This window comes from Felis catus, chromosome B1, assembly GCF_018350175.1.
Source record: "Felis catus isolate Fca126 chromosome B1, F.catus_Fca126_mat1.0, whole genome shotgun sequence".
Lineage (NCBI taxonomy): Eukaryota > Metazoa > Chordata > Mammalia > Carnivora > Felidae > Felis > Felis catus.
The window spans coordinates 203334404-203355154 of record NC_058371.1 but is presented as its reverse complement, the minus strand read 5'-3'; the positions used below and the strand labels follow the sequence as shown (position 1 = coordinate 203355154).

The following is a 20751-nucleotide window of genomic DNA, read 5'->3' as shown; positions in this document are numbered from 1 at the left end:
TCCTCCAGCAGCTCTTGGTTCTTGACGTTCTTTTATACCATCACATTAAATGTGGTATGTTTGTTTGTTGCTTGCTTCCTGCAAGTGATAGTTCTATTTAGACTGTCCCTTGGCAATATATCTTTTCAGCTTTACACTGAGGCAGTGGAAAACTAGAAGAAAGTTTAGTATATTTTAATATAAAACCATCCAGAAGCCCTCAGAGTATTTAAAATCGGGGTGGATAATGATTCAGTGAGTTCACATTTTCACATTAAATGTTATTTATTAAGATATTTCCTTATAGGGTATATAAAAAATTATTTTATTGCGGTTTGGGAAAGCTATAAATCTGTATTGTTTCAGTAGTGACTTTATATGAAAGTCACTATTCACCCAATTTAATCCTTTTGCCTAATTTAGGATTTTTTAAAAAAAATTAGGATTATTTGATAAAGGACAAATGTTTTAGGGTTCCTTTTTCAACTTTTAAAAAGTAGTTTCAAAAAATCTATTTTGAAAACAAATCTGTTTTGAAGAAAATACTGAGAAGCACAAAGTACAACATGAAAATTGCTAATAATTCCATCACTAAGATAATTGTAATGAACATTTTGATGTATTTAATGTAGTCTTTTTCTATGTTTAGATACATATTTTCTCTTACAGAAAAAGGTTCCATTGCTTTCTAACCTTTTCACGATCAAAAGTATATCAGGAACAATTTTATGTCCTTTCCTTTTTCTCAGCCTCTTGTGTTGAATGTGTGCAGGGAATTCTGTCGTGAGGTGGGCCAGTGTGTTCAGTCAGTTCTCCACTGTCTAAAATGTCAACATCACCCGTTTTCCCATCTGTCATTCATGATAGAATGAACATTCCTATGAATAATTCTTTGGACATGTCTTGATTATTTCTTTAGAAAAGATTATCAGCAATAGAATGTTCAAAGATTTAAGCTTTTGTACTGTTTAAATTACTTTCTAGAAAGAATGTAGCAGTTTATGCTCCAAGTAGTAATATATGAGAATATCCACTTACTTTTCCAGCACTGGATCCACTTACTTTTCCAGCACTGGGTCTATGTGATAGTTACCTGTGCCTTCCCAAGGAACAGAAAAGAAATAGTGTCTCACTGTTGTAATTTGCTTCTAATTAGGCTTTCTGCGAAGAGTTGGAATCAATGATACAGGAACAATTTAAGAAGGGGAAGAATCCCACAGGCCTGTTGGCATTACAGCAGATTGCAGATTTTATGACCACGAACGTACCGAATGTCTATCCTGCAGCTCCGCAAGGAGGGATGGCTGCCTTAAACATGAGTGAGTAGCTCCTGACTCTCATATATGTTCTGTCGTTTTGTAGGTTAAATTTTCTGACAGTTTTGGGGCGCCTGCATGGCTCAGTCAGTTAAGCATCCAACTCTCGATCTCAGCTCAAGTCTTGATCTCAGGGTCGTGAGTTCAATTCCCACGTTGGGCTCCACGCTGCGTAGGAAGCCTACTTAAAAAAAAAATTCCTGACAGATTTTTACGTGAAATAGATCAGTATACAGTGTAATACATAGAATTGAGATTTTTGAAAATTAATATGTTAGTTACAGTAAAAAGTCTGTAAGTCTGAAAATGTCTTGAGTGTAGAGGCCTCCTTTTTTATGAGCCATTAACTGTTATTTCTCAGGCAGATGACATTTTAGGTGGCTTCTCACACCTTTTGTGAACTAAAATTAATCAGAAACAATGCTTGTGAAGCATTGCACACATCAATTTTGCCTGAACTTCATTCAGGCAAACATTTCTTATCCACTGTTCCTTATTGCTGCTTGTAAATGGGCGAGAAACAGTGAAATTCCGAAAGAAAGCCAGGGGGAGATTGTTGGATGGGTGAATGTGAGCAAAGAATGGGTAGCTGTGCAAAGGTGGAGGGGCTTTGCCATCGCTGTTGAATTTGTAAACGTTCACATGACGGGGTGAACCTAGGGCAGCTTGAGTACTGTGTACTGACCTACTGTGTACTTCTCTGGACCAGTGTCTGCCGGTTCTAATTGGATAGTCAGGTTCTTTTTTTTTTTTAATTTTTTTTTCCCTAACGTTTATTCATTTTTGAGAGACAGAGACAGAGCGTGAGCAGGGGAGGTGCAGAGAGTGAGGGAGACACAGAATCTGAAGCAGTCTTCAGGCTCTGAGCTGTCAGACGGAGCCCGACTTGGGACTTGATGAGATCATGACCTGAGCTGAAGTCGCATGCTTAACCGACTGAGACACCCAGGTGCCCCTGGATAGTTAGCTTCTGATGGGCCAACGTAAGACAGTGGTTTCTGTTAGGTCACCTGGTGTTTGCAGTTTGCCTGTCAGTTCCATAGTATTCTTAGAAGTTGACTGACACCCACCAGAGTGATGCATCCATTAATGTCCAGAGAGTGATGAAAATAACATTTAATTCACTAACTCAAACTTTTACCCTGAAGTCAAACGGTAGTCGGTTTGTCTTGTTTTCACATGGATTCTTAATGGAATCCTGTGCTGTCTGATACGGATTAGGTAATAAAAGGGTGGTGTAATGTATTTACTTACTTGCATATTGTCTTCTAGTCAGAGAAAAGGAAAATTTTATTTCAGTAATGCCACACCATGAAAAGAAAGGAAGAAAAAAGCTAATTAGTTTCAATTATATCTAATGATATGTTTCTTAAAAACACAAATTGAAAAACAAATTATTACAGCCTTTGTTGTAAAATATATAGAAATAGCATAGAATAAATGATCTATAACTTATAAAGGATTTTAAGGTGAATACTTTTATAACTCCTACCCAGGTTAATAATAAAACGTTATTGATCACTTGGCCTGTTTCCTATCATCCTCTCAGAAGGAACCCACCATCTTTTAAGAATTACTTATTTATTTATTTATGTTAATTTATTTATTTTGAGGCGAGGGAGGAGGGGCAGAGAGAGAGGGAGAGAGAATCCCAAGCAGGCTCTGCCCTGTCAGCGTGGAACTTGACGAGGGGCTCAAACTCACAGACCACAAGATCATGACCTGAGCCAAAATCAAATGTTGGACACTCAACCGACTGAGCCACCCAGGCACCCCTAAAAGATTTTACTTTTAAGTAATCTCTCTATCCAAGGTGGGGTTCGAACTCACAACCCTGAGATCAAGAATTGTACTGACTGAGTACAGCTGGTCACCCCAGGAACCTCCATTTTGGCTTGTAACCACTTCCTTGGTTTTTCTTCATGGTTTCGTCAATCAAATGGTCATCCCTAAATATTTTGGTTTGGTTTTTGTCTGTTAAAAAAAAATTTTTTTTAATGTTTATTTTTGAGAGAGAGGGAGACAGAGTGTGAGCAGGGGAGGGACAGAGAGAGACAGAGATACAGAATCTGAACCAGGCTCCAGGCTCCAAGCTGTCAGCACAGAGCCCAATGTGGGGGCTTGAACTCAAGACCTGTGAGATCATGACCTGAGCCGAAGTTGGACACTCAGCCTACTGAGTCACTCAGTCGCCCCTTTTCTCCTTATATTTAAAGAAAATGGGTTTGTGGACCTGTAGAGTTTTTTGGCTGAATTTTGCTGATTCCATCTCCATGGTGCTGCTAACATGTTTTTCTGTCTTCTGTATTTACAGTAAGTTGGTAGTTGGATCTAGATGCTTGAGTGTGTTTGGATTCAGTTTTTTGGCAAAGCCTACTTTGTAGGTAGTACTGTGTTCTATCAGGAGTAGGCACATAGTCTGGTTGTTTCTTTTTTGTGTTAACAGCCACTGATGCTCAATAAAAGGTTCCAAGATGGTGATGTTTTAATTCTATCATTCCTTCCTTTATATTCATTAGTTAAAATATTTCTATCAAGAGAAACTTCACGCCCTTCCCCATCCCTCATTTCATGTTCAAGGAGAGCCTCTTGCTGAACTACTTGTAAATGATCTGTTTCTGGGTCGGGGTTTCAGACGTAACAGAGCACTTTCCTGGCTGTGATCTACTGACCATCAGGCATGCACGCAAAAAAGGAGCTTCCCTTCAACAACTGTTTTTGGTTACCCAGTGTGGTCTAAAGCCCTTTTCAAAATAAGACGTTAGTTTCCTATCGTTCTTAGATGACCAATTATTTTTTAGTATTATTTTGAATTCATAGATTTAAATATATTTAATGTGTTTCAGAATGTTACAGTTACCTGTTGTGATGCTAACATTGTCCCATCTTTGATCAGTGGAAGTCCCTCCAGGTTAACTTCTGAGCCTAGTGCTTTGACAGTTTCCAAGCCATCCCCCATGAGGAAATGTTCCAGGTTTCCCTAGTACATTTCCTGCCCCAGGTCTGGAATCAGCCATATTGCTAAGAAATCTTTATTTCTTTTTGTGGGAAATGGAAATTAGGTACTAGGGATGCTCTTTGCTAATGGATTAGTTATTATTTTCTAGGCCTTTTTAGTGGGCATAACTAGGAAATATATATTATCTTGTGAATTATATGGCATATAGGAGTTTTAAGTATATTGGAATTATACTCCTAATTCCAATCAAAATTCAGGGCTAAGGGGTTTTTACTGGACCTTTTCTATCTAACATTTATTCTCCTTTCTTCCACAACAAGAATTCTGGCCTTTAAGGACAACCAGGAATAACAAAACCAGAATATTATGTAATTACTCATTTGTTTTCCCATATATCACACAAAGTAACCATACTCTACCAACAGTCTATTCTCTTCATGATTTAAAATAGTCTATGTTGTCAGAGTATGTAACCATTACACGTTATGATCTCCCTCTTATAATGTTCATTTAGTGTTATAATTAATACATAATAAATATATATTAATTCTCACCACCAACCTTTGTATCCGTGTATCTCTCAGTCGTTTTGGTTGTCTGAAGTGCCTTCTGTAGTAGAGTTCTCAGAAAAGACTTGTGGAAACAATACTCTCTGAGTTCTTGCTTGCTGTCGTCTCTGTATGTCAATATTAATTGAGTTTGGTTTGTTAGGGTGTAAAACACTAGACTCACATTTTCTGTGTGTATCTTAAAGAGATAACTAATTTTTTTCCGTCTCAAAGCATTGCTATTAAAATTGAAGATACTCTTCCATATAAGTGACTTGGTCTCTTTTCCTGGATGTTCAAAGTACTTTTTTCTTTATAGAGTCCATCAGTTTTATCAGAATATGTCTTAGTGTTGCTGGTCATTGTGGCTTAATTTTCTCAGATGATGCGCTCTTCCAGATCTTTTGTATTTTATCAATATTTTGTTTTTTAGCAGTATTTATTCTGTTTCCTGTTGTTTCCTACTTTGGGGATTCCTGTTATATGCATGTTGGAGTTTCTTTGTCTTTCACTGTTGCTTGTTCTCAAATCCTTTTTATTGCTTCATTTCTTTATGATTTAAAAAATTTTTCCATTTCATGTTCTTTTCTCTTTTAGTTTAGTGCGTATGTATGTATTTATTTAGAAGATTTTGTTTTATTTTATTTTTAAATTTTAGTATATATGCTTGCCAAAGCAAGCACTATTTTATTTTTTAATTAATTAATCTAAAAAATTTATTTATATTTGAGAGAGCAAGCGAGTGTGGGTAAGGGGCAGAGAGAGAGGGAGAGAGAGAGAATCCCAACTAGGCTCTGCACCGTCAGTGCAGAGCCTGACAATGGGGCTCAAACTCACAAACTGCGAGATCATGACCTGAAGCGAAATCAAGTCAGACGTTTAACTGACTGAGCCACCCAGGCTCCTCTAGATTTTATTTTTAAAAATGTCTACACCCAGCATCATCAGGCTCAAACTTAACAACCCCAGGATCAAAAGTTGCATGCTGTACCACCTGAATCAGCCAGGTGCCCCCTAGCTTAGTATTTATTTTTAAAATTATTTTTTCATTTATATCAAATTCCTTTTATGTTCTAATTCCTTTTATGTTCCTTCGTGAATTTTTCTTTTTTTTTTAAATTTTTTTTTCAACGTTTTTATTTATTTTTGGGACAGAGAGAGACAGAGCATGAACGGGGGAGGGGCAGAGAGAGAGGGAGACACAGAATCGGAAACAGGCTCCAGGCTCTGAGCCATCAGCCCAGAGCCTGACGCGGGGCTCGAACTCACGGACCGCGAGATCGTGACCTGGCTGAAGTCGGACGCTTAACCGACTGCGCCACCCAGGCGCCCCCTTCGTGAATTTTTCTAATTAAACGTTTTTTCATATCTTCTATTATTAATACTTTTCTTCACCTTTCTTTACTGTTTATGAAGCAGTAGGTTATCGTTTTCATCTGTTTTGCATACATATCTTTCTTGTGTGATTTCGTTATCTGTAGGGATGTGATTCTGCGTTTCTTTCTTAAAATAATTTTTGGGTGGTATTTGATCATGGTATGTTTTTGTTCACTTTTACACGAAACTTGGTTTTCTTAGAGATTCCTGGTTTAGGCAAGCTTTTCTAATGTCATGGTTCTAGAGCTCCCTCTTCTGTTTTTTTTCAAAGTGGTAAAAAAATATGGCAGTTTGTTGAATGAAGTTGGGTCCTGTTTCCCTTCCTTGCTTTTATCTGGAATCTTCTGTTTTCTTTATAGTTCTGTGCTAGTCAGTTTGGGTTCGAATTACCATATATTTCTTAGTGTGAGGCTTTGTCTTAAAAGACAATTTTAAATGGTTAGTTTGGAGAATTTTTAAGGATTTAAGTGTGCAGAACTCCTCTTGGGTCTAGCTGCTGTTCTCAAATTGGCCCTCTGAGCTTTGTAGTGAGTTCCTGATGGTTCTTTTGAGGGTCTTAGGTTCAACCAATGGTCCATGGTTCCTTCTGCTTCCTCCTACATGTATGCTGATATACACTGTTGTCTTTGTCAACCCTACCCAATTATATTTTCAGTTTTGTGAGTCTACCTTATTACCTAGTGTTGTTGTAGATACCATTCTTAGGTTTTTGGCTTTGGTATCTTAGTTGCTGTAGTTAATTTTTTTGTGGAGGGTTGGAATAGAGATTTAGTAAGACTCAAAAACTGTACCGTCACTGCTACCATCTTCTGAAAATCTTCTGAAAAACAATTTTTAAGAATTGAAGATCTAGGGGGTACCTGGCTGGCTCAGTTGGAAGAGCATGCAACTCTGATCTCAGGGTAATGAGTTTGAGCCTCGAGCCTGATGGTTGGCGTAGAGATTACTAAAAGAAATAAAACTTAAAAAAAAGAATTAAAGATCTAAAGTAGATGATTGACCTATGTTAAATCAAGATGATAGGTGGTTTTTGGTATTGTTCTCTATATTTTTCTGTATGCTTAAGATAGTTTTATGATTAACAAGATTCAAATCTAGCAACATGTAATGAGGAGTCGTGCAGATACTTTTTTCCCTTCCTTTCCAGTGTGTATGTCTTTGTTTTTTTTCCTTTTTCTTGCCTTATTGTGTTAGTTAGGATCCCTACCTAGTATAGTATTCAATAAGAATGCCAGAGTATACATCCTTATGTAGTTCCTGGCCTTGGGAGAAAAACATTCAGTCTTTCATCATTATGTTTGATGTTAGTGGTGGATTTTTGTAACTGTCCCTTATTAAGTTGAAGACAGTACCTTCTATTACCAATCTGTGGAGAGTTTTGGGTGATGAATTTTATGAACTGCTTTTTCTGTATCTATTAAAATGATCCCATACTTTTTCTTCTTCAGTATAGTGAATTATATTGATTGGTTTTTGAATGCTGAACCAATCTTGTGTGGCTGAGATAATCCCCCTCATGATGTATTATTCTTTGAATTTTTAAAAAATGTTTATTTTTGAGAGATAGAGCATGAGTGAGGGAGGGGCAGAGAGAGGGAGACACAGACTCTGAAGCAGACTCCAGGCTCTGAGCTGTCAGCACAGAGCCTGACATGGGGCTCGAACTCACGAACCATGAGATCATGACCTGAGCTGAAGTTGGATGCTTAACTGACTGAGCCACCCAGGTGCCCCTATTCTTTTTATTTATTGCTGGATTATTTGCTCAAAGTTTGTTAAGTAATTTTAGTCTGTGGTCATGAGAGATACTGGTCTGTTTTTTCTTATAATGTCATGTAACAGAATATCTTTGTATGGTTTTGGTATCAAGATAATGCTGGGCCTGATAGAATGAATTGGAAAGTATTCTGGAAGGGTTTGTGTAGAATTTTTGAGAAGAGTTTGTATAGAATTGGTACTATTTCTGACTTAAATGTGTGGTAGAATTCATGGTGATGTCATCTGGGCCTGGAGTTTCGTTTATGGAAATGTTTTTAACTGCAAATTCAGCTTAATGGAAACAAGGGTATTCAGGATGTCTGTTTCTTCTGGAGTGAGCTTTTGATAGCTTGTGTGTTTCAAGGATTCTGTCTTTTTCATGTAAGTTAAAACATATGCTGATATAATTAGTTGTTCGTATTATCCTGTTATTATCCTTTTAATGTCTGTAGGATATGTAGTTATGTCCCTTCTCTACTGCTTCATAGTGTAATTTCTACCTCCACTGTGTGTGTGTGTGTGTGTGTGTGTGTGTTTTGAGTCTCCCTAGAGGTGTATTTTATTTTATTACATTTTTCATTTTCTTTTATTTCATTAGTTTATTTTTAATCTTCTCAAGATTAAATCAGTTTTACTCTATTTTTCTGTTTGATATCTCCTTTTTTCTTTATTACTAATTTTTTCTTCTTGTTTTTGGATTTCGTTTTCTCTTTTTTTAGTAAGGTGAAACTAGATCACTTAAAAAAGAAAAAACTTTCTTCTTTTCTAATATATATGTTTTCTACTGTAAATTTCCTGCTAAGAATTGCTTGACTGTATCCCATAAACTTTGCTACCATTTTGTTCTTGATTTCTAACTTAGCTGTATTAATGTTGGGGAACATGATCTTTATGAAATAGTCTTTGAAGTTTTCAAGACTGACTTGTAGCCTTGTGTGGAAGATTCATGTCTCAGGATTATTATTATTTGTTTTATATTTGATAAGAAATAGTAAGTCTTTGAGTTTGTTTATCTTCTATTTCAGGTCTTGGTATGGTGACTCCTGTGAATGATCTGAGAGGGTCTGATTCAATCGCCTATGACAAAGGGGAGAAATTATTGCGGTGTAAGTTGGCAGCATTTTACCGACTGGCAGATCTGTTTGGATGGTCTCAGCTTATCTACAATCACATCACAGTGAGTATTAAGTGGGGTAGTAACTGAGTGGTAAATGGAATGTTATGTGTCTGACATCACTGCTTCCCATTTAGGAGAAGAGGAGAGTCGACTGAAGTAAATCTTAGAACACTTTCTTTCTGATTCCTGATTGCAGAGTATTATAATCTGAGAATTACCCACTTTGAATTAAAAATTATGAGAATAGTAGTTCTTTAAAACTCCTTTCTTGCATGCTGATCTAATAACTGTTTACCAAAGTGCAGTGGTCCTCCATTACATAGGGTTTTGCTTTCCACGGTCTCCGTTACTGTAGTCAACCAGCCCAGAAGCAGGTGATCCTCCTGGCGTATCGTCAGGTCAGCAGCAGCCTCACGCTGCATCACCTCCCGCACCACTCACCTCACTTGGTGTCCACGTGTCGGCACTTCATCATCTGTCATCATTGCAAGAAGGGTGAGTACAGGACAGGAAGACATTTTGAGAGAGCGAGGGAGACCACATTCTTGCAACTTTCATTACAGTGTATGTTACACTTGTTCTAGTTTATTATTAGTTGTGTTGTGAACCTCTTACTGTGCCTAATTTATAAATTAAACTTTATCGTAGGTATGTAAGTGTAGGAAAAAACAGTGTATGTAGAGTTTAGTATTGTCTGCTGTCCGCAGTTTCAGGCATCCATGAGGGTCTTGGAACGTCTCTCCCATGGATAAGGAGGAGCTATGTATAGGCAGTTCCCAAAATTCTTTATATGCCTAAAAACCTAAGAATGAAGGTATTTTTTTCCTACTCTGACCAAAGCCTTCTATTTCTCATAGTTATTTATTTCTTCAGCTACTCCAGTTTTAGCTATTTTTCAACACGATCAGGACTTCTGTTTTCTTCAGTTGATTTTGCAGTAAATATTTATTGCGTGTCTCTTGTAAATATTTATTCAGTACAAGCCTTGTTCTAAGTCTGGGGTTATATCAGTGAATGTGACAAGTCCTGCCTCTGTGGATCTTCCTTCCTGCATCCCTGTCCACTGGCCCACATTCATTCCCTCTTTGGTCCAGCTTGGATTTCCTGGTGCTACATCATTTCGGTAACGCTCTTTGCCAATGCTGTCCTCTCCCTCCTGCACCCAGACAGCTAATCCTGCTGCAGAGAGTCTCAACAGGGCCCACAGGCCTTCTCTGTAGGTTACAGACCCATGACACTGCCTGGCACCGTAGGACGTCTCACTTAGGAGCTCACTCACTAGTACCTCTCTACTCTCTCTACTACTGTCTTCGGAACTCCTGACCTCTTTTCTTTTAAAAAAAAAATTTTTTTTTAATGTTTATTTATAATTTTTTAGAGAGACGGAGGCAGGATGCGAGTGGGTTAGGGGCAGAGAGAGAGGGAGACACAGAATCCGAAGCAGGCTCCAGGCTCCGAGCTGTCAGCACAGAGTCTGACGCGGGGCTCGAACTCATGAGCTGTGAGATCATGACCCGAGCCGAAGTCGGACACTCAACCGATTGAGCCACCCAGGCGCCCCGACCTCTTTTCTCTTATCAAATGACCACAGTGTGTCACAGAGAAAAGGGGAACGCCTGACTGATGTTTGTACCCATTCTGTGCTCCTGAGCACCTCCTTCCTACCTGCAGCCAAACTTTGTTTCCCAGTTGGAATTTCATCTCTCTTGCCTTCTTAGATTCCTAATGCACCGTCATCAGCCTTCTATTTTTTTCTTTGCTTTTCCAAAGAGATAATCTTTCCTTGACTCTTAAACTGTTCCAATCTGTTTCTTCATTTATTTTCCTTTGTTGAATATTTCAAATTTTTAGTACAGTGCCTACCAATAGTAATAAGTGCACTTCACGGGGATGTCTAAAGAGGAAGTTGTAATCCTGCCGATACTCTTATCTTCTTCAGGCAACTGGTGTTAACAGCTGTTTAAATTGTTTTACCCTTTTCTCTCTACCCAGCACACGTGTAGGTGGTGTGCACATGTGGACTTGTAAATGGTGCTGGGTTCAGTTCTAGCGTGGCCTCCAGGGTGGCGGTCTGGAACCCGCCTTTGTGACCAGTGCACTGTGCTTGTGGCATGTGATGTGGCTCTTTCCAGAGATACCGAGTTACTCTCCCCTCCATCTCTTCCCCCTGTTGCCCTTAAAGTTCGCTTTTCAAAACGCAGACCTGGCCCTGTCGTATCCACACTGTCGTGCCTGTAGGACACTGCCTCCACCCTAGTGCCCCTGCTTTATTTCCCCCGAAGCAGTTCCCATCGTCCATACTTGACTTTTGCCTTTTGTCATCCGTCTCCACTCATGGGAACACTGACTCTGTGAAGGGTGCCTCTGTCGTGTTTCCTGTTGTGTCCCCAAGACCAGGAGCCGTGCTGGGCGTACAATAGGCATACATGAACTCTAGGGTGAAATCCCCCAGACCGAAATCTGGCCTCAGTAAAAACTTCAAACAGGAACTCCGTGGTGCCTTTTGGTGTTTGGTCAGAAGGTCCCCTTCACCTGCCAGAAGTGCCAGTTCTGTTTCTAGTGCCTGCATGGAAATTGCTGGCACCTGAGGCTGATTACGCTTGACCAAGTGCTCTGTGCGGAGATTTAATGCTCCGTGGTTGGCTAAGAATTAGTTCCATGAAAATGTTACAGCTGTAATAGGAAATGTAATCCTTGGCTTTAATAACACCTTCACATTTTGGGGGGGTGTTTAAAATGCTGTTTACCAGTAGTCCTGGTATGAATGCTATTTAAATAAGTTTAAGTTGCTGAAATTGCTCCCCCTGCCCTTTATTCAGGACTTGGCAGAATTAAAACATTAGTTAAATGTTTGCTATTCTGTAGATGATCTGTGTGGCCCTTAATACTGAGTAAAAAAGATTTTTAAGCACCAAAATACTTCCTGTATCTTGTGAGCTAGAGAATCTTTGAGGGAAAAAGTTTTATTTTTGTTTATTTTAACTACTTGTGGTATACATTTTTTGTTTTATAATCTAAATGTTACCGTATAAACACTTAACAGCAAAGAAATACTAACGATATTTATCAGTGCAACCAGAAAGTGCGAACAGGTCATGGTGACCTTTCTGGGAAAGAGGGCCATAGGGATTTTCTGCTGAAGGGATTTAGAGTGCTGGCAGGCATTAGGAGATTGGAGATGATTGTCTGAATTAGATCTCTGTCTTAAGATCGCATTAGGTTTAGAGAAGCTTTGGGGGGTGTCCATAGCTGGGGCCTTTCAGTCCCTAAATGCCTCTGGTGACAGTGGAGTGCTGGGTTCAGCTCCATGTGGACTCCAGGGAATGCTAAACCTCAGGTGGTGGTCTGAGCCCACCTTGTGACCAGTACACTGTGCTTCTGGAACGTGATATGGATCTTTGCCAGAGATACTGAGTTGGGTATATTTGGTTTTCAGTGAGTGACCTTAAAATTGGTGACATGAGTAGTCAATCTCAGTGAGGGTAACGCCAGTCTCTTAGACACCAGAAACCTTACTTGGAAGGGCACTTGGGTGGCTCAGCCAGTTAAGTGTTAGACTTTTTTTTTTTTTTTTTTTTTAATATTTATTTTTGAGAGAGAGCACGAGTCAGGGGAGGGGAGAGAGACAGAGAATCCCAAGCAGACTCTGTGCTGGCAGTGGGGCTTGAACTCATGAGCCGTGAGATCCTGATCTGAGCCAAAATCAAGAGTCAGATGCTCAACTGACTGAGCCACTCAGGTGCCCCGTGTCGGATTCTTGATCTCAGCTCTGGTCTTGATCTCCGGGTCCTGAGTTCAAGCCCTGCATTGGGCTCTGTGCTGGGTGTGAAGCCTACTTAAAAAAAACAAAAACAAACTTATGTGGAAATATCCTTCACTCTTTTTTCACTTTACATCTGTATTTAGCACCTTTTCTTTTTTTTTTTTTTTTTTTTAATTAATGTTTGTTTTTGAGAGAGAGAGAGACCAAATGCAAGCAAGGGGAGGGGCAGAGAGAGGGAGACACAGAATCCGAAGCAGGCTCCAGGCTCTGAGCTGTCAGCACAGAGCCCAATGTAGGGCTTGAACTCATGAACCACAAGATCATGACCTGAGCCGAAGTCAGAGATGCTTCACTGACTAAGCTACCCAGGTGTCCCAGCACTTTTTCCTTTTTTTGCTTCAGACTCAGAAAATCATATTTTAAGCTTTTTCCATTAAAATGTGTAGATTTATTAGGCTCACTCTTGGAAATACATGTTAACGAAATAAGTCAAAGAAGAAAAAGTGATAGCATTATTTGTAATAATAAAACTTGAGTCTGAATATCCAATGGTAGGTGGAAAATGCCCCAGTTATTCAACATCAGTTTGAGGGAATGTTACATACTATGAAAAATACTTATATAGACCATGTGGAAAAAAGGAAAAATAGTTATTACAAAAGAGGGAATATAAAATGTATACTGTTTATAACTATGAATTATGCCATAGAGACCAGGAAACAAGAAGTCATTAAAAAATGGTATGTAATAGTTTTTTAATGTGGAACCTGATAGTATGCTTGTAAAGTTTATAGGGAAGACAGAAGTCCAAGAATGGCTAAGATGAACTAAGTGAGAGTATTTTCCTATTAACTGAATTTGTAAAAGTGATACTAATTAAAATAGTGTGTTTTGGGCAAAGGAAGAGACAGACCAGTGGGACAGAACCGAGCCCAGAGCTGGATCTCATTTATTGAAATCAGAGGCACAAAAGAGTCTGCGTTGCAGAGCAGCATGGGAAGGGTGCACTAGGCAGTAATTGGTGCTGGCACAGTCGGAGTGAAAAATTGAAATTGGAAAGTTGCATTGGATTCCCACCTTATATATTTATACCCACAAAGGAATTCCAGTGAATTCAGAATTAAATGTGAGAGGTAACACTTTAAAAATTTTAGAATGGGGGTGCCTGGGTGGCTCAGTTAGTTGGTTGAGAGTCTGACTTGTGCTCAGGTCATGATCTCGCAGTCCATGAGTTTGAGCCCCGTGTCAGGCTCTGTGCCGACAGCTCGGAGTCTGGAGCCTGCTTCAGATTCTGTGTCTCCCTCTTTCTCTGCTCCTCCCCCACCCATGCTCTGTCTCAAAAATAAATAAATACTAAAAAAAAAAAAAAAAAAAAAAAATTTGGGATCAATATAGGCAAAAATCATTGACCTTTTAACTTCTTAATTATTTATTTTTTAATTTTTTAAAATCTTTATTTACTTTTGACAGAGAGAGAGTGCGAGCAGGGGAGGAACAGAGAGAGAGGGAAACACAGAATCTGAAGCAGGTTCCAGGCTCTGAGCTGTCAGCATAGAGCCCGATGCGGGGCTTGAACTCACCAACCGTGAGTTCATGACCTGAGCCAAAGTTGGACACTTAACTGACAGAGCCACCCAGGCGCGCCATTGACCTTTAACTTCTGACCTAAGGAAAGAGGTCTTAAGACACAAAAGCACCTATTATAAAAGAAAAGATGGGTAAATTTGACTACTTTAAAATGAACAAGTTTCTTATCATTAAAAGATGCCAGGGGCACCTGGGTGGCTCAGTCGGTTGAGCTTCTGACTTCGGCTCAGGTCATGATCTCACCGTCTGAGTTCGAGCCCCGCGTTGGGCTCTGTGCTGACAGCTCAGAGCCTGGAGCCTGCTTCAGATTCTGTATCTCCCTCTCTCTCTAACCCTCCCCTGCTCATGCTCTGTCTCTCTCTGTCTCAAAAATAAAATAAAAAACATTAAAAAAAAAAAAAAAAGATGCCATAAAGAGGGGCGCCTGGGTGGCGCAGTCGGTTAAGTGTCCGACTTCAGCCAGGTCACGATCTCGTGGTCCGTGAGTTCGAGCCCCGCTTTGGGCTCTGGGCTGATGGCTCAGAGCCTGGAGCCTGTTTCCGATTCTGTGTCTCCCTCTCTCTCTGCCCCTCGCCCGTTCATGCTCTGTCTCTTTCTGTCCCAAAAAAATAAATAAAAAACGTTGAAAAAAAATTAAAAAAAAAAAAAAGATGCCATAAAGAGAGTAAAAATAGGGGTGCCTGGCTGGCTCAGTTGAAAGAGCATGTGACTCTTGATCTTGGGGTTGTGAGCTCAGACCCCATGTTGGGGGGTACAGATTACTACAAAAAAATAAATAAACTTGGGACAAAAATCAGAGAGTGTGAAAAAAGAAAACCTACAACCTGGAAGATTTTGCCTTACAGGTAACCAACAAACAATTAGTATCTAGAAAAGATAAAGAACTATGAGTATGAAAAGGACAAACCAGTATGGTCATTTTGTGACCAAAAGACAAGAAAGGAATTTCACAGAAGGGGAAATAAGATGGCTCATAAAAATATGAAAAGTTGCTCAACTCATTACTAACCAGGAAATTATAAATTAAAACCACAATGGAATACCATATCACAGACATTAGATTTTAATTTTTAAAGAAGATAATAGTAGAAGCACATTACTGGCAGGAGTGTCTATTTAATTAGGCTCTCTGAAGGTAATTCGGTGTCGCTCTGGAGAAATTTGACCATGTATGCTAGGAGGCAGGTGCAAGAATGTTCACAGCGTTTTCAGTAGCAAAATGGGAATCATGGCCATTGACAGAAGAATGGATACATAAATCGTATACTCATCAGTGGACACTCTACAGCAATGGAAGTGAACACATGATAGGCATGTCTGTCATTGTCTGGAGGAATCTCAAAAATACTGTTGAGGAAAAAAAATGTCACTGCAAAGAAAATACAGTATGATTCCAATTAGTTGAAGTTCATAAACAGATAAAAATGAAACAGTATTTGCTGAGGGATAAATATATATAAGATGAAACTGTAAAGAAAAGGAAGAAGATGCTTAACACATAATTCAAGTTAGTGGTTACTTTTGGGAGTTGGGGGAAGGGACACGGGGCTTCCAGGATACTACACTTCCTCTGTTCTGAAGTTGGTTGAAAGATACACGGGTGTTTGATTTTTTTGTACTTAAGTGCCTTTTGTACTCATGTGCCTTCTAAATACTCTATATGATGTTGCAAGAGAAAACTTTTAATGTAAGTAAAAATATCAGACATTTAACTTTTCCTTATTTTTCATTCCAACCAGTAGTAAATACACAAAGTAATAGTCTGCTTTATGTTTTTTGTTTTGGCCCAACTTGGAAATTGGGGGAATTGTGTGGTTTTGTTGTAGACAGTTAAAAAGGTGCGTGCTTTTTAAAGTGCAAGAACCGACTTTAGATATAAGCCTAGTGAACTCACCATTAATGGGAAAATATTTTCGGGAAGAATGGAAATCACGTGTGCATTTTTGAAACGCAAAGAGAGCAGGGACTAGGGTGATGGGGATTTAAAGAGAGTGGGTATCGTGGAGGTGGATATAGAATAGGCTCATTCATGGTCATGATTTACTGCCGTTGATCCTGTTACCGCTAGTAATAGTAATCGTGGGGAGATGCCATGAACTGATTATTTATTGTGAGCACCAGCCCTTATCATCCCCTATTTATGGACAAGGAGGCCAGGACAGCAGGGTCCCCAGAGCAGCACAGACCATACTTGGCAGAGCTGAGATCTTAACTAAGGTCTTACCTGATTGTGGCTCCGCATGATGTCATCCTGAGGGAATCAGGTGAGTTTAGCATGAAAGTGACAGGAGGAGGAGGGTAGTTTCCCTGTATCTGAGAGCTAAATTGTACAGATAGGGGACTGGGTTTGTTCTGTGTTGCACGCTAGGCAGAGTGAAGAGAAATTCAGGAAGACAAGTTTCTGCTGTGTGAGTAAGGACGTTTTGATGATCAGGTCTTTCTTGCTTCACTTCTGGCTCGGTCCCCGCCCCCGTGGGTGGCTGTTTGCTGAATGAAGAAACGAGGCCCAGTGAGGATGTGGTGGGCGCCCCCCCGCCTCAGTACACCTGCCCCGGCAGGCCCCGGGTGTGCATCTGTTTGGACCACTATGGAAGTCACTGTGCTGGTTAGGAAGTTGTACTAAACACCCTAAGTCCTTTCCCACAGATGCCGCGCTCTGCCTGCCTGGCCCTCGTTGCAGTTCTTAGACCAGCAGTGAGTGCGTCCCAACCGAATGGCTTTGGGGAATCGTTTGAGTTCTCCCAGAATCATCCTAAAAATGGGCAGGACTCTTTTTTTCCTGTTGTCACTAGTATCTAGCGCAGGTACACGTTGAACGAATTGTGGACAGAAAGCAGTGGAGGAAGGGGCAGACCCACCAGGGGCACGATCATGTGTAGAAACTTTCTGAAATCCTTCATCAGCGGTAAGGAGGAGGTCTCTGTTGTTTGTGATTTTTATGATCGTTCATTATCCTGCAGGTTTTGAGGACCAGAAAGTTTTGGCTTTCACTAGTATATGCCTCCGGGATGCCACCTTCTGGCCTGTGATGCTGGTTTGGTAGCCACCAGGTGTTTTCCCTATAAAGTTAATTGTCATGAGTGTGACCAAGATGCACTTCATGCACCTGATAAATTACTACAGCGTAATGATACAAAAGCTTCCGGTACCTCATAGCTTCATGACAGATGCTGTACTTAATGTGCTTTCCTGTGTAGCTCACTGAATGCACACAAGCCTGTGTGTTTGTGGGTGGAAAGAGATGCAGATCATTCCAATTGTATTTTTGAGCTAATTTTCCTTACAGACCAGAGTGAGTCTGTGTGAGTAATTCCTTTCGGTAATTTTCCTTACAGACCAGAGTGAGCTCTGAGCAGGAACATTTCCTCATCGTTCCCTTTGGACTTCTCTACAGTGAAGTGACCGCGTCCAGTTTGGTAAGAATATCCTTTTCCTCTTGGGCGTTATGTGTGTTTAGGTCATATTAGATGATGAAACACCTGACCCCACGAGACATATAAAACCCAAGAAAGGGGACGAAGTTTATGTTTTGTGTGACTAACTCTGAGAAAAACTTTAGAACTAGTTATACACACTTTAAACTTTGGTTTAAATAATACCTAGTAAGGGTAATTTGAAATCCTCTTGACATTGAAAATTTTGATTTGCTTATTTTCAGGTTAAAATCAATTTTCAAGGAGATGTGGTAGATCGCGGGAGCACTAATCTGGGAGTAAATCAGGCCGGCTTTACATTACATTCTGCAATTTATGCTGCAAGGCCAGATGTGAAGTGTGTGGTCCATATTCACACGCCAGCAGGGGCCGCGGTGAGTGCGTTGCCCTGGTGGCAGCTTACATTTGAAAGCTGTTTAGTGAAAGGCACGCCACGTTTACTCATAGCTGCCCTCTTCTGAGGCAAGTCAAACCTAATTTTGTTGGAGTGAAGAAGGTTTTTTCCTAAGTTTGACTTTCTTAAAAGAATTTTTTTCTTCTTCTAAGGGGTCCGTATACTATCCAGTTTTGGAAAACCTGTGTGAGCCAAAGTGTCCGATAGACTTGACAGTTAGCAAATCATAGTGTATTGAGGGTGAGGTCAGATTTCAGTGTAAGTGAAGACTGCAGAGACACCTTGTTGGAGAAGAGGGTGGGAGGGAGGGGCTCAGGCAGGCTGCAGGAGGAGGCTGTGGGCTCAGAAAGGATCAGCTGGAGGCAGGAGACCTGAGCCCACTGATGGGCTGTGGGGAGGAGCCAGGTGAGACAGCGAGAGGTTGAGGCCTGGAAACCCCTAGATGTTCTGTCTGGAGCCAGCAAGAGCAGGGCTGGGTCGTGAGAGGAGAGGAGGAGTGGCTGTTGCAAGAGGAAGGCACAGACATTGTAGGCTGTTAGGAGACTGGCCTCCGAGCCTAGAACTTTCCCAAAGCCTGCCCCTGCCCAGTCACCGAGCCCTGGCCTTTCTGGTGCCGACAGCCCAGACCTCCCAGTATGAAAATGCCCATTCCGGTATTTGGGACGGTCATGTGACAGTGAAATACTACAACTATCTAGAATTGGCTTTTTATCAGCCATTTTATTCTTTAATGACTTTGTGGGCTTGTTTGTACCACACATGGATTCAGTAATGTGGAATTATATGATGTTTTAATGTCACGCATATTGGATTGTTTTGATGCATGTTAGACCTATCTAGTTTATTTTACTTTGAACATGTGGTTCTAGATGTGAACAGAAGAGTTTCGTTAGATCTATCCTTTTCTGAAGTTTTTTTTTGTAAAAAGATGCATGCACTCCCAACCACATGCATTTTAAGGAACTATTTGAGGTCCCTTTGAGAATATGGTTCCAAACAGTTTACCATGTGATATGTTTTAAAACTCACCAAATCACTTCACTTGGTAAGGAAATTCTTCTTACAAGAAGGCTGTGAAAGGAGTTTAATGCTGTATCGCCTTTTTTATTGTGGTGTCTTTTTAGGTGAACTTGTATGTGGCATCGTTGCGCCCACCTCTAGACACTATTTGAATCTTTGGAAACTGTTCTTTCATCTTGGTAGAAAACCCTCAAAATTAGCACGTTCTGAAGTCAGTTTGGGAAATTTAAGGAAACTGAAGAGCTATATGAATGCTTAAGGTTTTTTCTACTTAAATAGAAATTTTATAGCATAATTATCCTAAACTTCAGAAATTTGCTTTTATGTAAATTTCTGGTTTTGGTTCACCTACGACCTGAGATGAAAAGTGTATCAGAACGTCTCTTTGCAGTGTCCCGATTCATTCAGGGGAAGCGATGGTCGGTCCTTGCGTTAGGGCCAGGGTCATCTTACCCTGAAACCTGAGCTCGCTTGGCATTAGGAGTTTTTTTTTTTTATTTTTTATTTTTATTTAAAAAAAATTTTTTTTTCAACGTTTATTTATTTTTGGGACAGAGAGAGACAGAGCATGAATGGGGGAGGGGCAGAGAGAGAGGGAGACACAGAATCGGAAACAGGCTCCAGGCTCTGAGCCATCAGCCCAGAGCCTGACGCGGGGCTCGAACTCACGGACTGCGAGATCGTGACCTGGCTGAAGTCGGACGCTTAACCGACTGCGCCACCCAGGCGCCCCGGCATTAGGAGTTTTAAGTGCACATCACTAGCAAGCCCCAGAAGTTAAAGTTCATCCTAAGTTCATAGGTTCATTTATTTCTCAGAAGGTAACAAAATAAAATCTGTCCCCCTGTTTGTTTCTTTGAGGAAAGCATGTGCCATGTCATCAACGTGTGACCCTTGATTTCCCTTCATTCATGGTGACTGCGTGTTCTCTAGGTCTCTGCGATGAAATGTGGCCTCTTGCCGATCTCCCCGGAGGCACTTTCCCTTGGAGAAGTAGCTTATCATGATTATCATGGGATTCTGGTTGATGAGGAGGAAAAAGTATTAATTCAGAAAAATCTGGGGCCTAAAAGCAAGGTCAGTGGGCATCTAATGTGGTCTTTAAATTATAGAGGGAAGAAGAAAAAGTTAAAGTGTCGTCAGTCTTCTTGCCTCGTTCCTTAGGGCTTTCATGTTTCTTGCTCAGGTTCTTATTCTGCGGAACCACGGGCTCGTATCCGTCGGAGAGAGCGTTGAGGAGGCTTTCTACTACATCCACAACCTTGTGGTCGCGTGCGAGATCCAGGTGGGTGGTGGCCACTCTGTTCGGTCTGCAGCTTATCTGGGTGTTTGCAGCGTTTTCATAGAGTTTTGGTACTTGTTTTGTAGGAATGAGTCTTTGTGTCATCTCTTTGCCAAAGATGAGCTCATGGATTTGGAAATCGACCAGAGCAAATGCCATTTCACTGGCTGAAACTTACAAATGATTACTGGGCTTTCATTTCTAGTTTTTTATTGCT

At 40.4% G+C, this 20751-nt stretch overlaps 1 protein-coding gene across 10 annotated transcripts in view; it reads left to right on the top strand.

The window, feature by feature from the left end:
• ADD1 (adducin 1) overlaps nucleotides 1-20751 on the top strand; it is an 89098-nt gene that overhangs the window by 46959 nt on the left and 21388 nt on the right. For all 10 annotated transcript variants that reach the window (XM_045056901.1, XM_045056903.1, XM_023253494.2 and 7 more), the window contains exons 3-8: nucleotides 1136-1298; nucleotides 8963-9114; nucleotides 17740-17820; nucleotides 18063-18212; nucleotides 20186-20329; nucleotides 20439-20537. In XM_045056901.1, the coding sequence (XP_044912836.1) occupies nucleotides 1136-1298; nucleotides 8963-9114; nucleotides 17740-17820; nucleotides 18063-18212; nucleotides 20186-20329; nucleotides 20439-20537 (789 nt within the window). The remainder of the gene's footprint in view (nucleotides 1-1135; nucleotides 1299-8962; nucleotides 9115-17739; nucleotides 17821-18062; nucleotides 18213-20185; nucleotides 20330-20438; nucleotides 20538-20751) is intronic.